The sequence below is a fragment of the Danio rerio genome, chromosome 25 (assembly GCF_049306965.1).
Source record: "Danio rerio strain Tuebingen ecotype United States chromosome 25, GRCz12tu, whole genome shotgun sequence".
Taxonomy (NCBI): domain Eukaryota; kingdom Metazoa; phylum Chordata; class Actinopteri; order Cypriniformes; family Danionidae; genus Danio; species Danio rerio.
Window position 1 is genome coordinate 29,429,427 of NC_133200.1, and position 16,968 is coordinate 29,446,394.

General features: G+C 36.4%; 1 protein-coding gene across 2 annotated transcripts in view; it reads left to right on the forward strand.

Annotated features, from left to right (window-relative positions):
• grm8b (glutamate receptor, metabotropic 8b) overlaps positions 1–16,968 on the forward strand; it is a 316,204-nt gene that overhangs the window by 161,992 nt on the left and 137,244 nt on the right. For both annotated transcript variants that reach the window (XM_001922020.7, NM_001287539.1), the window contains 3 exons: positions 5,659–5,794; positions 8,730–8,884; positions 8,975–9,112. In XM_001922020.7, coding sequence (XP_001922055.2) covers positions 5,659–5,794; positions 8,730–8,884; positions 8,975–9,112 — 429 coding nt within the window. The remainder of the gene's footprint in view (positions 1–5,658; positions 5,795–8,729; positions 8,885–8,974; positions 9,113–16,968) is intronic.

Here is a 16,968-nt window from a genome sequence, read left to right on the forward strand (position 1 = left end):
GCTAATTCTGGTACATTTGCAGAAATGCTAATTAATGTACACTGTCCCTGCCAAAAAAAACAAAAAAAAAAAAAAAAAAAAAAAAAAAACGAGGTCATTAAAAATCCCAAGATGTCCTTTGAAGAAAAAAAAAAACTGCATCCTGGCCAAATTTGACCACTGGTCTCTATCCACCATGGCCTCCTAACTATCCCCATATTATAATTGGCTTTATCACTCTGTCTTCTCTTCACCAATCAGCTGGTGTGTGGTGTGTGGTCTGTTGCAATATGGCTGCCTGCCGTCATGTAATCCAGGTGGATGCTGCACACTGGTGGTGGGTCAGGAGATTCCCCCTATGTGTAAAGTTCTTTGAGTCTCTAGAAAATAAATTTAAGGTATTATTATTTTAATAATATAAAAAAATATATATATATATTATCATCTTATTTTGTGTTCAATAGAACAAAAAGCTAAAAAACTGGGTGGGTAAGGAATTACAGAGTTTGCATTTTTATGTGAACTATCCCTTAAATTGTACATCAGTTAAACAAAACAAACTGACATAATATGAAGCAATATGAGAGACATTTTAAGTTGCATCTTCAATGTTTTGGATTTTTGCTAATTTGAATTTCAGACTTTTGAATTAAAATTAAATTGATGGCTATGTATTTGTTGTTTACAGTAGTTTTTTTTTTTTTTGCTGTTTGCTTGTTATGTTATGTTTTTTAGAAATCTGTTTAAAAATGACACCTGATTCAAACATTTGAAACTCCTGCAGATCATGAAAATCACACACTGAACATACACATTGGCTCTGTAAGCTTTCAAACCCTCAAAACCTCAGACTTTAAGCCAATATTTTGCGACCCAAAAATACAGAAGGACTTTATATTGGTCATCATAAACTCAGCTGTTTACTAGATAAATTATTGGATTTTTATCAATATTAATAAAAATCTACTTAATTGTATGCTCACTGCAGCTGTGTGTTCACTGTCAGCTCTTAACTCCCAGCTGGCACTTTCAACTAATTTATGTTGATGGGAAAATGATCAAAAACTGTAACATTAATCAGCCAGAATGCATATCAGATTCTGCCGATCCTCCAGATCATTAAGTGAAGCAGAACCATTTTCCTTTTTAATTATTATAAACCATAAAACACAAACTCTGTAATTTGGTTGCACTGCTCTTATTTTTGATTCAATCAAAGGCTTAAAAAAACACTGTCTTCTCAGAGCCAATGTTATTAGCTACTTGACTGTTTAGTGATATGAGATGTGGATTGTGTTGTTGTCTGATAATTTTATTGAACAAGTGACATTCTTGCTTACAATAGACAAGATGCTACAGGCACTGATAAATTGTTTGAGATTGTGATTGTGGTACATCTGTCACACAACAGTGTGACTAATGCAACTGCAACTCTTAATGCCTCTGGCGGATTTGACACCATGCAGGAGCTTTTAAATGAGCTTCCTTGCAAGATGTGTCCGTCGACCTATTCAGTGTACTGTGTTACTGGTGTCATGGCCTGTCTGAATATTTTATGAGTGGCAGGAAGCCTGGTGTGTTGCAGATTCAGAGGTGAATGATGTTTCAATGATAATACAATGTTTGTTTACAAACTTCAGATGAACTATATTTTCATTCTAAAGGCCTGTTCACAAATAACTCAGCTCTAACTATGTTGATTACAATATTAGCATCAACACCAACAGACAATCACTTTTTTAATCAACAGGCTAAAGCTTGTGTTATTTCTGAAGGTACTGACACCAGATGTCTTTTTGAGTGGTGTTTGAATGTTCTTCTCATATGCGTAGGTTTCGTTGTAGTTGCTCCAAATCCAAGGACATGCAGCACAGATGTCCATCTGTCCAGAGTGTTTCCGCCTATACACTCTCAAAAAAAGCTACCAAGAATAAAGCAAGCCAAAAAATCCCAAGTCCCTATATAAGCTACCTTTTTTAAAACGTAAACATCATTTTTGCATATTAATACCTTGCATGTGTAAAAATTTATCAGCATACATTCACATCAGCGAAGTTCTTAATGTTGTGGATTAGAAAGAAAAAGAAAGAAAAGAAATAAAATCATTTCTAATTCCATTAAAAGGTCAATACTTCCAACTATAATCCTTGGAACTAAAAGTTTCTTTGGCGTGAAAGCCCATATTATAATCTACTGACAGTACCCCAGTGACAGATACCTAAGCAAGGTTTGTAAAATAAATTGTTTTTCCAAAGGCAGCATTATAATTGTGATGCTGCATATTATTATCTTAAAAATGTTTATTATTTAGTTAGGCACGGGGCCCTATCATACACCTAGTGGAATGTGGCATAAGGTGTATTGCAAGTTGTTTTGTTTTGTTTTGCTTGTGGTGCAGCTGTCATTTGTTACCAGTTGTGTGCCCATGCTGGTCTGAAAGGAGGTGTGTTAAGGCACACTGTTGGTACATTGCTATTTGAAGCAATTGAAATAGACCACACCATTAACTAAATAAAAGCCTAGGTAACACTTTATTGTGATATTCCATTTGAGTATTAGTAGACTGCCTGCTTAATATCCATACTGCTCCTTCAACAGACATTTAACTGACTATAAGAAACTTTGCAAGTACATGTCAACTTATCCCAACCCCAACCTAACAGTCTACTTATAATCTAATGAGAATTAGTTGGCATGTAGATGCAATGTAACGTAAATTCAACAAACAGACCAAAATAAAGTGTGACCAATGCCAATCTAAATCTACAAATCAATGGGGCAGTTTTTGTTGTTGTTACTGCTTTTATTTAAAGGGGTGGTCCACTATGATATCATATTTTAAACTTTAGTTTAGTGTAATGTAGCTGTGTGAACATAAACAACATCTCTGAATGTAAGACGCTCAAAGTTCAATGCAAACGCTTTTATCGACTTAGCTTAGCAAAGCCTACAGCGAACGAAGTTTGGGGACTACAAAAAAATACATCCGGGTAATGATGTCATAAACCCTTCAGGTTACGTCCATACACCCTTCGCAGCAAAGGGGCATTGCCAGGAGCGACGTAATGTTATAGCAGAGAAAGTTAAAATTACATCTCAAGGTATGTGAATGTGGGCGACACGGTGGTGTAGTAAGTAGTGCTGTTGCCTCACAGCAAGAAGGTCGCTGGTTCGAGCCTCAGCTGGGTTAGTTGGCGTTTCTGTGTGGAGTTATATTCTCTCTACGTTTGCGTGGGTTTCTTCTGCGTGCTCCTGTTTCCCCCACAGTCCAATGACATGCGGTACAGGCGAATTGGGTAGGCTAAATTGTCCGTTGTGTATGAGTGTGAATGAGTGTGTATGGATGTTTTCCGAAGATGGGTTGCAGCTGGAAGGGCATCCTCTGCGTAAAACATATGCTGGATAAGTTGGAGGTTAATTCTGCTGTGGCGACCCCAGATTAATAAAGGGACTAAGCTGAAAAAAGAATGAATTAATTAAGAAATTAAGATAAAAATAAAGAGAGCAGGCATGAGGTTCAGCAATGTCCTCTTCATTTTCTGTCTGATTCAGGCTCAAACTTATATGGCTACGCTGACTGACAGTATTTAAACAATGGCAAAGCGCACATTATGTTAGCTGACAAATCAGAGCCTCTTGAGGGCGAGCCTTTCAGAGGAACTAGGAAATATAATTTCGTCATTTTCATGTAAAATATATGAAAAAATTACGTGATTTTTTTTACAAATGAAGAATGAGCACACATTGCTTTGCATTTTATGAACAAAACCAAGCCATAAAAACACACTCTGGACCAACCCTTTAAAGAGCGTGTTTAATTGGTACCTATCGGTGAGTCAACATTGCACATGCTTGTTGCTTATTAAACAAACAGGGATATGCATGAGCACACAAGCATCTTTAAATATAAAATTCATTAAAAACTTTCATTAATTTTCCTTCAGCTTAGTCCCTTTATTCATCAGGGGTCGCCACAGTGGAATGAACTGCCAACTTCCAGCTGCAATCCAGAACTGGAAAAACATCCACTCATTCACACACATACACTACGGCCAACCATTTTTCTCATCGTTTAAATAACAACAATTTGTTTTTGTACATGCCCTAAGCACACCCTCACTGTGCCCTTTAGACCATGCACTTAGATCATGAAAATAGAGCAGATATTGTCACCTCACAGCGTCTCAATTAAACGATGATGACTGAATTGAAAACAAAGGAAAGCAGCTACTATTAAGGAAAGCATTATGATGCTGCTTGTTCTTGAAAGGACACCCATAATCACTGGGCATAATCACTGGGTGCCTTCGGGTAAATTCGGCAGTATGATGGCTTCCTGAGCTGTTTTCGGGATGGGGCCACCACAGCTGTTCATTAAATGGACTGTAGTGCAGAGACTATGCATTTGGAGGGGTACTAGAGTGTTTAACTCGAGCTGTGAAGTGCTAATGCTGTAATGGAGGGCTTAGAGACAAGATGGAGGGTTATTATAGCCACATTTTATGCCATGCAATGGCCTGTTTGCATATCAATGCTCCTTGCTGTAAATTTCCTGACAACATCATGCTGCTAGTGAGAAAATAAAATGACCTGGAGAGGAAATAGTTTGCTTCAGAGCGAAAGACAACAAGCACGAATCCTCCATTAGTGTGGCTGTTAGAGTGTCTGAAATGTATTGAGGGACTGATCAGATCTTGGCAAGATGACTTGTCTTTCAACTCAGAAATCATATTGCAATTGTGTATGTTTCAGCCGAAACAAAAGCACGACTATAGGTTTTTAAGCATAGAATCGAGTGCTGTGTGAATTGCATTAGCTTGAGTAAATAAGCTGGGACATGTTTGACATCACCTTGTGTTCCCGCAGGCACCTTGGCCAAGGTGACACTATCAGATATCATTTGAATCTAAACATGCTTTCCTCACTCCGCTGAGAGAAACACTGAATCTGTTGGTTGTTTTCTGGTTGCTCTATATCTAATCTATATGTGTCCCTGTCCATTTTATAATGGAATAAGTTTCCGTTGCTGCTTTCACTTTCGAGCTTTCTGACCTTCTCATGTCCTGTCTTTTTCTCTTTTTCTGCCTTTCCTGCTCTCATCTGCTTTTCATACTCAATTTCAATCACACTATCCTATTATCTTCTTTTCTGCCCTCCTCCTTTTCCCTATTCATCTTTCTTTTGTCTCCATTGTCACCTTTTCTTTCATCTTCTGCTTTCTTTTTTTCTTATCCAATGCCTCATTCTCTTTCCTTTTTAACATTGTTTTCCATTTCCATCATCCTTTCTTTCATCTGTTTGTTTTTCATATTCTCTTATCTGATTTATTTTCTTTCTGTTGTCTTTCATTTCGTCACCTCTCTTCTTTCTTTTTCACTAATACAATACAATTTTCTTCATTTTTCCCTTTCCTTGTCATTTCTCTTCTCTTTAATCCAATCCTTTCCATTCATTTACTTGAATCTCTTTCCTTCCTCTCATTCCACATCATCATATCCGCTTTTCCTTTCCCCTTTTCTTTCCCTTTCCTTTCATCTCATATCTGTTTAATTTGTTTTCCTCCCATTAAATCCCAAACCTTTCCATTTCCTTTCCCCATTCTCTATCATTCATTCTACAAACTCTTCTTCTCTACCATTCTTTATCACTCCTGTGACTTGCTCATTTTCTTTTTCTCAGGTGGTGTGTGTATTGCTCAGTCTCTGAAGATCCCTAGAGAGCCCCGACCAGGAGAGTTTGACAAAATCATCCTGCGGCTGCTAGAGACACCCAGTGCTCGTGCAATCGTCATGTTTGCAAATGAAGATGACATCAGGTGTCTTTATCAATTAAGTTTTTGATTCCTCCAGTTCATTGATGTATATTTTATGGATGATAATGTTGATTCATCCTTATAATACTCTGAAAAAAGATTTTAAAATATTAATTGACTGATTTATTTTGTGTGCACGTGGTGTGTTGTTTTTGTGGTTTCTATTCAAATTTTGCATTTTGTCTGTTTGCATTTAGTGCAAATAGCCCATCTTGCAGGCAGATGTGATTTGCTCTAGTGCTTGGTATGGACCCTTTTGATTTGAAGTTTGAATGGCTATTGTTGTTCTTTTCATCACACTACAGATCACAAAAAAATATTTTAAATAAAAGTGAATAAAGTATTAAAAGGTTCAAGGTTTTTTCAGCACCAATTTAGAAGTATAATTATTTTTAAAACATGACAGTAAAGATTATAGCAATGGCTTGTGTTTTGCAATTACATAAAGAAATATATACATATATATAGAACAGTTATTTGCATAAATTCTAGTAATATTTCTCAATATTATTATTTTTTTAACTATCTTTAAACATATAAATACAGCCTTGGTAAGCATGCAAATTCTTACTATCCCTAAACGGGAGAGATTATTTAGAATGTATGAAAACTTTCAGGAGTGTGGAAACTTTAAAAAGTCGATTTGCATTTAGGTGGCTTGCAGTAAATACATTTATTGGAAAAGCATTAGAAGCCATAAGAAATTCAATATTACTTAATAGGATTTTAAGTCAAGTTGTTGTTATAAAGCTGCCAGTTTTGGACAAACCACAGATAGTATTTAACTGGGACTTTCGAAGAGTTAAATTTAAGATGATGCAGCTGAGCTGTAAGTATTTTATATAGAGAACCTCAAGAGCAGGTCAAGTCAGCAATTTTCTATAATGTGCCACCTAAGGCCTGGAGAACCCATTTTAAATAACTTTTCAATAATTTTTACCATGAAATTATTTGAACCTGTAGTACAGGACCAAATAACGAGCCACTTGCTTTCTGAGCCTATTACTTGATGTCCTAAACTTGCCCATTACATGTCAGTTCTAAATGTCCTAATAGGCAATTGTTGACCTAATTGGCCCTATCATACACCCAGCACAATTAAGCGCAAGACATGTTTGATGCAATTTGTTGCTATTGTCAGACTAGTGCAACCCTAATTTTCATGTTTTGCACTACGCTGTTTAAATAGCAAATCCATTTGTGCCACTTTGTGGCTGGTCTTTAAAGAAGGTGTGTTAAGGCGCACTGTTGGCAAGATGCTATTTTCAAAAACTGAAATAGAATGCGCCATGGACGAAGTGAAAGCTAGTCTAAAGTCCAGCGTAGAGCATGTTAGTTATGCGCCTATGCGCTTCAAACACATATGCATTGCTTAATACACACAGTATGTACAGCAATACACAATTTTTTTTTTTACATATGATAAAAAATGATGCAAAAATCTTTATTTACTACAAAGATATAAAAACACTATCTCCATGCCTTCTTTATGTTGGGGGCACTTTTTCAGGTTATTTATGACAAATTGCCTTTTTATAATTATCATTATTATAATTTATAATAGTCATTATTATTAGCAGTATTATTTATTATTTACATACTATATTTGTTTAAATAAAAACAAATTTAGATTTGTTCATCTGTCAGGTTTTGGAGACGAATGCATCAGTATATGGGGCATAAGATTTAAAGGTGTTTTTAGATATAAATTTTGACCACACTTTGTTATTATTGTTCATTTATTTGTTTCCTGAAAATTAGAACTGGATTTACAAGTAGCTTTGAAAGAAGTCTTTGTGCTTTAACAAAATAAATATGTAGGCTCATGGATGCCTTTAGCGGAGTGAGTTTACATCGTTTCTAATTTACAAAAGTAAAGGAGTAAAGTAAAAAGTAAAAGTAAAGTAAAGAGGCCGAATGGAGGAGGTTCATTCTTTATCCTTGTGCAGGTTGTCTGCTTAACTGTTTTCTCGTTAGCATTCGGAATGAAGCATTCAGTTTTTCAACTTACCATGGCGAAATGCAGCTGACTCTTAAAGAGAATAGGATGAGATGAGACTATGATTGGTTTAATGCACATTATGCTAAAAAAACACACTCATAACTCAGTAAGAGATGCCACAGCGCAGAGCGTATTTTTCCATCCTTAAAATGGCAAAAGTAGATTCGAATAAGCCATAATGCTTTTGTGCCATGTGCTTTAGACTTTGTGCCTCATTGAAATAGAGTCCAATGAGTTGGATAATAAAAAAAAAAAAAACAATTCATAATTATAAAAATGTTTTATTTAAAAAATGTATAATTATATAATTTTTTTTAGAATTGAAAAAATGACAAAATAAAAACTAAAACTAAATGAAACTAAGAACAGTAACTGAAAAAATAGAAAAAACAAAAAAAATAATAAGCAAAAATAATTTCCTAAACTGGGGCGACGCGGTGGCTCCAGTTTCTTCCATAAGTCCAAAGACATGTGGTATAGGTGAATTGGGTAAGCTAAAATTGTCCTTAGTGAATGTAAATTAGTGTGTATGGATGTTTCCCAGTGATGTGTTGCAGCTGGAAGGGCATCCGCTGCTAAAACATATGCTGGATAAGTTGGCAGTTCATTCCACTGTGGTGAGCCCAGATTAATAAGGGGAATGAGCTGAAAAGAAAATGAATGAATGAATGAATCTCCTAAACTACAAATAATAAAACCAAACCTGAATCTATACATATATAAAATAAATGCGTCCACAACGTAAACATGAAAATGAAACAAAGAAATAGTAGTGAAACAAACTGAAACTAAACTGAAATTTATAGCAAATCTAAAAATAGTATTAAAAAACAAAAAACAAAAATGTTAAAATGCAAATCTGAAATAACTTTGCAGGTTCCTGAGTTAAATCCTCATTATCATGGTTTAAATATAATATGTTTGCTTATCTTTTAGACGTGTCTTGGATGCTGCAAAGCGTAACAACCAAACAGGTCACTTCCTGTGGGTAGGATCAGACAGCTGGGGCTCGAAGATATCTCCTGTCGTCCAGCAGGAAAGCGTGGCAGAAGGTGCAATCACCATCCTTCCAAAAAGGGCATCCATAGAAGGTAAACACCTCAGGTGGACAAATTCTGATTGAATGCCTTTCTTGAAATCTTGCAATTCTACTGTTTTTCATACATTTTACATATTTTTAGCCTTTGACAGATATTTCAAAAGCCGTTCCTTGTCAAACAACCGACGCAACGTCTGGTTTGCAGAGTTCTGGGAAGAGAACTTTGGATGCAAGTTGGGCATGCACGGCAAGCGACCAGGAAGCCCCAGGAAATGCACTGGTATGAGAATCTTACATTACTGTTTTTTGGGTTGAGTAGAAAGCTCTACTCATTTTTTTGTTGTTTATGATAAATTAGGGAAATCCTAAATATATTTCTGTAATCCTGGGCTAATATCAATGTTATTTGATCAGTGGTTTCATATCTAAACCAACAGCCACTTAATAGCTGTTGTGATCAAATCTTCCTTGTGATAAAATTCTGGCAGTGTGAGAAGATTTCAAATATTTTCCTACAGTGTGAATTTAGCTGTGATGAGCATAAAACCAAGAACCAATAGAAGCGTTGAATCTAATGATGCAATCTATGCAACAACTTCAAACTAGCACAGGGAAATGTAAAAAATGTTTTGAAATGTTTTTTTTTTTTTTTTGCTTTTGATTAATGAGTCACACTGTAAGCAAAATTAGCACTACATATTTTTCTGTTAGATGTGAGCTATCATTTTAGAATGTAGGTCTCTTAATGTGTCATGAATGGATGATGTGACACTCCAGGTGAGTTTTCTTCCATGGCTGTGGCTGCATCTCAATTACTAAAATGCAAAGAATGGAATTGTGTGCTTACCTTGGAAGAACCAACTAAAAAAACTATGATGTAATGAAAAGCTTAGATGGTTACATCCAGATGGTTACATGACCTTTACACATTTTACTGGAAAATTTTATATCACAGAATTTGTAAGATTTAATGTTTCCCTTCCCCATTTTCAATATATATACCAATATATATATATATATATATATATATATATATATATATATATATATATATATATATATATATATATATATATATATATATATATATATAATTCAGTAACATGCACAGAAGTCTTACAAAAGTACTATGCACAATGCAAATAAAACAGATTTTAAAATGAATTTTAGCAATTAAACACCCTTAATGTGTTCATGCCCTTATTAAGATTTTCACCATCTCCTTCAGGTAATCTCCTGAAGTACATAAGTCATCTTTCAGAACTTTTTTAGCTGGAATAATGTGTGGGACTTCTAAAGCAAGTGCTGTGCTCAAGTCTAAATTTGATGCATTCTCACTATCAAGAACACATCAAGGTCTTTTATGCGTCCTCCGTTTTTGCGGACTTGAGTTTTTAAACCGAAGTTTGCCAGCTGATGATTACATTACACAACATGAGGAGATAATATTGCTTAAGAATGCATATTGAGAAACAACCCATGTTTGGCTCATCTTCATTGTCATTCGGTCTAAAATTATGACAACTGAGATCTCACAGTGTGACGTGGGGATCCGATTTGTGCAGCCTGACAAGCTACCGTCGTATAGGATTATAAAAATTGCACAATGTGAGCCAGGCTTAAGATTTTCTCCTTAGACAAAAATTGATCAGGCCTAAAGCCCTGTGCGAGAAGTGGGAATTGTTGTTTATGAAATAATCTTGGGCGGCTCAGTGTTAGCACTGTTGCTCACAGCAAGAAGTTCACTGGTTCCAGTCCCGGCTGGGTAAGTTGGCATTTCTGTGTGGTGTTTGCATGTTCTCACTGTGGTCGTGTGGATTTTTTCTGGGTGCTCCTGTTTTCCCCACAGTCCAAAGACATGCAGGTATAGGTGATAATGTGTTCCTATATGGATCAGTGTCACATGTGATGGAACTATGTGTAATGTACGGAACTATAATAATACGCTTGTTATATCGTGACGTATCTGTGAGGTATAGAATACTGTTTCCGGGTCCAAGCCGCTACTCATTTGATTTGAGAAAATATTAATGTATGGACACCTTTTTTTGTCCTATTACACATTCAAGTAAAATTTATCTAAAATTTGACGTGTGACGTCAAAAACAACGCGTGACGTCACACTTAACATAAGGATAATGGCGTCATGGTGGCACAGTGAGTAGCACAATCTTTGTTCAAAAGTTGCTGGTTCGAGTCCCGGCTGGGTCAGTTGGCATCTGTGTGTGGAGTTTGCATGTTCTCCCCTTGTTTGCATGATTTCCATCAGGTGCTCCGCTTTCCCAAAGTTCCAAAGATTTGTGGTACAAGGGAATTGAATAGGCTAAATTGGCCATAGTGGATGTCTGTGAATACAAGAGTGAATGAATGTTTCCCAGCGTTGTAATGCGGCTGGAAGAGCATCAGCTGCGTAAAACATATGCTGGATAAGTTGGCAGTTCTTTCCGCTGTGGCATCCTTTAATTAATAAAGGGACTAAGCCGAAAAGAAAATGAATGAATTAATAAATAGAAATAAAACATTAGTAGGGGATTACTTATATGGTCAAGACATTCAATCTTATAGAATTGTTTTCTCGGACCTTTTTAAAGAGAACTTCATCTTTTCAAGCTCGAGACAATAAAGATGAATAAAGATGTGTGGGAGGGGATCTTTACATTTGAGCAGGATTGCTCTCCATGCTAATAAAGAAATTGTGCTATCTGAATGGGGGTTTAGATAAACAATGTCTTACTGATGTCATCCCACACACATGTATGTTGTCTTGCAAAATAAAAATCTTTTCTCAGTGACTTAACAGTTAGTATATGTACCCTATGGCATAAGCAAATTCTTCAGTTGATCTTAAATTGAGTAATTGTTGACCCCAGGTTCACCACAGTGATAGGGCTGCTCTTGTCTCCCCTTGTCACCTAATCTTCCATCTCTCCTGTATGTACCTCTTGTGCATAGCTACATAGAGCAGATGAACATTTGTGGCACTTTTATGAAAGCACAGTTATTGTTCTGGCACAGTGATTTGACATAATGAGAATAATTACATAGCTGTGGATGCAGCACATCTCTCTCCCTCTTGCTCTCTCGCTCTCACTTTCTGAATGATCTGTAAGGAGATGCTCAGAGCACACTTCACTGCAGATGGATGCCTCTTTCAACAGCATGCTTGCAGAAATGCTGATTACGATCGTCTATTACTTAAAAAAGTATGAAGAGGGAGAGCTATTAAGTTGTGACAAAAAGATGGTTGTTGTGTCAAATAAAAAATAAAAAAAGACACTGAGATTCCAGCTGTCAGAAGCTATGCAGGGCTGAGGCTGAGAAAATGACGATTCAAATAGAAGCGCAGAAGACACCTGAAGATACACAAATACACCATTAAATGATTTCCCAAGTATTCAAATACTTCAAAACAACATGAGAAGTTTCATTAGCATTGCATTTAACGTGTAAAGTTGTAGGTGGAGCAAAATATTTAATGATAGTTTATCATTGTATCATTAAGTAATGATACAATATTTAATTATACTTAACTTAGGATGGTTGAACTTAGGATTCAGGAGGAACAATGTGGTTATCGTCCAGGTCGTGGTACACTGGACCATGCTTTACCCTCACCAGGGTGCTCGAGGGTTCATGGGAGTATGCCCAACCAGTCCTCATGTGTTTTGTGGACTTGGAGAAGACGGCATTCTGTGGAGGGTGCTCTGGGAGTGTGGGGTCAGAGGCGCTCTGTGAAGAGAGTAGGAATTTGGTTTGCATTGCCGGCAATAGGTCAAACTAGTTTTCCTGTGCATGTTGGACTCCAACAGGGCTGCCCTTTGTCACCAATTCTGTTCATAATTTTTAATCGACAGAATTTCAAAGCACAGCCTTGGGGTGGAGAGGGTCCGGTTTAGGGACCACAGAATCTCATTTCTGTTATTCGCAGATGATGTTGTTCTGTTGGCTTCATCGAACATAGACCTTCAGCATGCACTGGGGCAGTTTGCTGTCAAATGTGACATGGCCGGGAGTAGGATCAGCACCTCCAAGTCCGAGGCCATGGTGCTGTAACGGAAAAATGTGGTTTGTCTACTCCAGATTGGAGGAAAGTTCAAGTATCTTGGGGTTTTGTTCACCCCAATGAGGGAAAAGAGAAATGTGACGTTGACAGGTGACATTGGTGCAGTGGCAGCAGTAATGCGGTAGATGTACCTGTCCGTTGTGGTAAAGAAGGAGCTGAGCTGAAAGGCAAAGCTCTCGATTTACCAATCAATCTACGTTCCTACTCTCACCTATCACCATGACCGAAAGGACAAGATACAGCGGCTAAAATAAGTTTCCTTCGCAGGGTGGCAGGGCGCACCCCTATAGATAGGGTGAGGAGCTCTGTCACCAAGGAGGAGCTCTGAGTTGAGCCGCTGCTCCTCCACATTGAGAAAAGTCTGCTGGTTCGGGCATCTGTTTCGGATGCCTCCTGGATGCTTACCTAGGGAGGTGTTCCAGGGATGTCCCACCGGGAGGAGGCCATAGGGAAGACCCAGAACCCTCTAGAGGCACTATGTCTCTCAGTTGACCTAGGAACGCCTCGGGATCCCCCCGGATTCTTTTCTAAGACTGCTGCCCCTGCAAACTGGCCCCAGAAAAGCGATTGAAAATGAATGAATGAACGAATTTTGTTCAGTTCAGCATATCGGTTTGTAACTCCTCTTTAACAAAGAGAAAACTATAGTGACTCCCTAGCAACCATCCAGAACATCTTAGCAATTAGTTGTGGGCAACAACCATGTCAAACTCCAATTCTATCCATTTCTATCCAACTATCCAAGCTGTATCTTCAGTATACAGAGCACTTAAGTAATCTCTAATTAAGGTCTATGTAATTGCTTGTTGTTTTTGAAATATGCATCTGTACCATAGATGTCTCATTAGCAGCGTTTGTTTTGATGGACCTGTACAGTATGTGAGCCGACTTCCATATTATTGTGGTAAAAGACCCAAGTAGACGGTACTGCTGCTATGTCTGCAGTGGACTTCAGCAAATGATTTTGAACTAATACAACACAACAAGGCGAGCCATTAGCTAAGGCCATGTTCACACTAATACATATTTGTTAAAAAATGCACATTTTTCTATCAGATTTGGCCTTCCATCCACACTGAGACAGTGTTTTTAGCAACAAAACGTTTCTTTTTAAAATGCTGTCCAAAGTGAATACATTTAAAAATGCTGTTTTTGTGTTGCAGTGTAAACACATTTGAGTCATGTGACCTATTCATTGTAAAGCAGATGTTTTGAATGTTGTCCATTTTGACAGCTCCATATTGCCTCTCTTCAAAGGACACTGAACTATTACTGAGGGCTGTTGTTGTGTGGTAGAAGCAGATGATAGTTGCAACATTTTTCTGTGATGTTTCAAAGAGAGGGAAAGTAAATAAGTGGCAGGTTTATGTGATGCAGGTAAAAGTGTTTTACATCTGTGTACATGCGCAGTACTGAACCAAATCCTTCTTAGCCATTTTAGTGTAGATGATGGACAGTGTTAAGGGTAACACGTTATAAGTAATGCATGTTACATAATCATATTACTTTCCTAAATTAACGAAGTAAAGTAATGCATTGCTTTTAAAAAATAAGTAATATAATATGCAATATCTTTTAGACAAATGAAATGCAAGTAAATTTTTACCTTGCTTAATTGGCTTTTAAAAAATATATATATTGCGGAATAAAAATGACCTTAATCGGGTTGAATCAATGAAAAAGTGTGCTGTGAGGGAACAGACAGTTCGCTTGCACTCATCATCATCATCATCGGGTCTCTTGTTTTTACAGCAGAGTCAGTGTACTGTTCTAGTAACTGAATAACTCATAATAATGGATATTGGTTTATTTTGAGTCAGATGGGGATATCTGGCATGTTAAAAAGTAAGTAATAAAGTATTTAAATAAAAAAGAGTATTGCTCTTATTGTTGAGGAGATGCAGCTACTGTCTACTGTAGAAGTGACTACTGTTTTGTTATAAAGTATGATTTTTTTTCTCCTTTGGGAAACAATTTACAATTTGTTAAGGCCACGTGATGCAATTTATGGGAACGTTTTTATCGTCTTACCGTTCATTTTGTTATTAAATATTTTGAAAGTTAAAAATCTGGTTTTGCTTTAATATAAATTATAATATTATCTGGGCTCAGAAAGTTCTCGAAATATAGTATTATCCTACATTTTTTTAAAGGAAAATAAAGGTATAGGTTATGTAGGTGGTTGTTAAATGCAGTGCTCCATTAAAAAAAGGTAAAAAACACCTTTAAGTTCTGAAAAAGATCAAACATCAGCCAAGTAAGAAAAAATAACACAAAGTAACTCAAAAGTAATACAAAACATTACTTTCTATAAAAGTAACACAATTAGTTACTTTTTGGGGGAGTAACTCAATATTGTAATGCATTACTTTCAAAAGTAACTTACCCCAACACTAATGATGGAAAGACTTGAAACATAATATTGTGGACACTTTAGATGAAAAATACTGTTTTAAAATTTATCCTGATTAGTGTAGACGTAGCCTAAGATAATATCAAAAGGTCACTAGTCAAAAAGAACAGGTAATTTTGAGATGATGCATGAATAGATGAGAATTTAATGTGAGAAAAATAGTTTTAACAAATGGAAGCTCTGCAGCATTCTGCAGCAAAATCGTCAAAAAATGCATCAGTGTGTCTGGAGGAGGCGTATATGGCATTGGCATATATATATATTAATGTCTGTTTCTTTCACCGTACATAGTGCATTCCAATGCACAGACATTGATATGTCTACTGTATAGATGCACTGTCTCTGGTTATGTATTATTTAGAATGATAAAAGAGCCAATTCAAGTCACCGACTTTTTTAAAAACCAAAAACACCTTAGTCAATTTATCTTTCTACTAATCTAACACAGATACACACACAAACACACATGTAAACATGTAGATAGGTGTTTTTCTAATGCCTGATCATCACAACAATATTCTTGAAAAGCCACAACACCCTATAGGAGCTACCGTATACAACAGTATATAGCAACACAATAAAATCCGATAAAAGTGTCCTAACTACATGTGAAAACGTGATAAAAGAAATCTTGTTAAAAGGAGTTTTTCATCTACTGCATAAAACATGTGCTGGATAAGTTGGTGGTTCATTCCACTGTGGCGACCCTGGATTAATAAAAGGGCTAAGCCGAAAAGAAAATGAATGAATGAATGTTACAGTACCAATGTGAATTTAAATACAATTTTACTTGACATTAATTGCCATACTGAAAGCACCAGCAAATCGTTTATCTCAGATTTAAAAAAAAAAATAAAACTTAGCAAACAAAGAACCCTATCATACACTGGTGCAAGACGTGTTTGCCGCGACATGTTGCTATTTTCAAGGCATAAACCTAATTGTCTCGTTTTGCGCCATGTTGTTATAAAAGCAAACCCATGTGCGTTACTTTTTGCACTCATGTGTGTTCCGGTCTAGAAAAAAAGGTGTGTTAAGGTGCATTGTTGGCGCATTGTTGGAGCTAAAATAGACTGTGCAATAGACCATCTGAAAGCAGGTCTAAAGTCCAGCAGAGAGAGCGGACTTTACTGGATAAACACACTGGATGAACAGCAATACACAAATATCTTTACAAATAAAAATAATTAAACGATTAAAATATTACAAACATTACTAGTAACACTTTATTTTGATGGTCCATTTGAGTATTAGTAAACTCTCTGCTCAATATCTGTCGATACTGCTCCTTTAACAGACTTTTATCTGACTATAAGAAACTGCAAGTACATGTCAACTTACACTAACCCCAACTTAACAGTCTACTTGTAATCTAATCAGAATTAGTTGCAATGCAACTTAAATTCAACAAATGGGCCATAAAAATAAAGTGTAACCTTATTACTTTCTACATAAATATAAAAACCACTGCCTCTATGCCTTCATCTTGGGGGGCTTTTCAGTTTATTTATGTAACTTGCTTTTGTATAATATTATTGTTATTAGAATTAGCATTATTTATTATATGCAAATTTATATTTGTTTTATTAAAAAGAAGCTTAGATTTGTCCACCTGTCAGGTTTTGGACCATGTGTTTGAATGTAAAGGGCATCCGCTGCA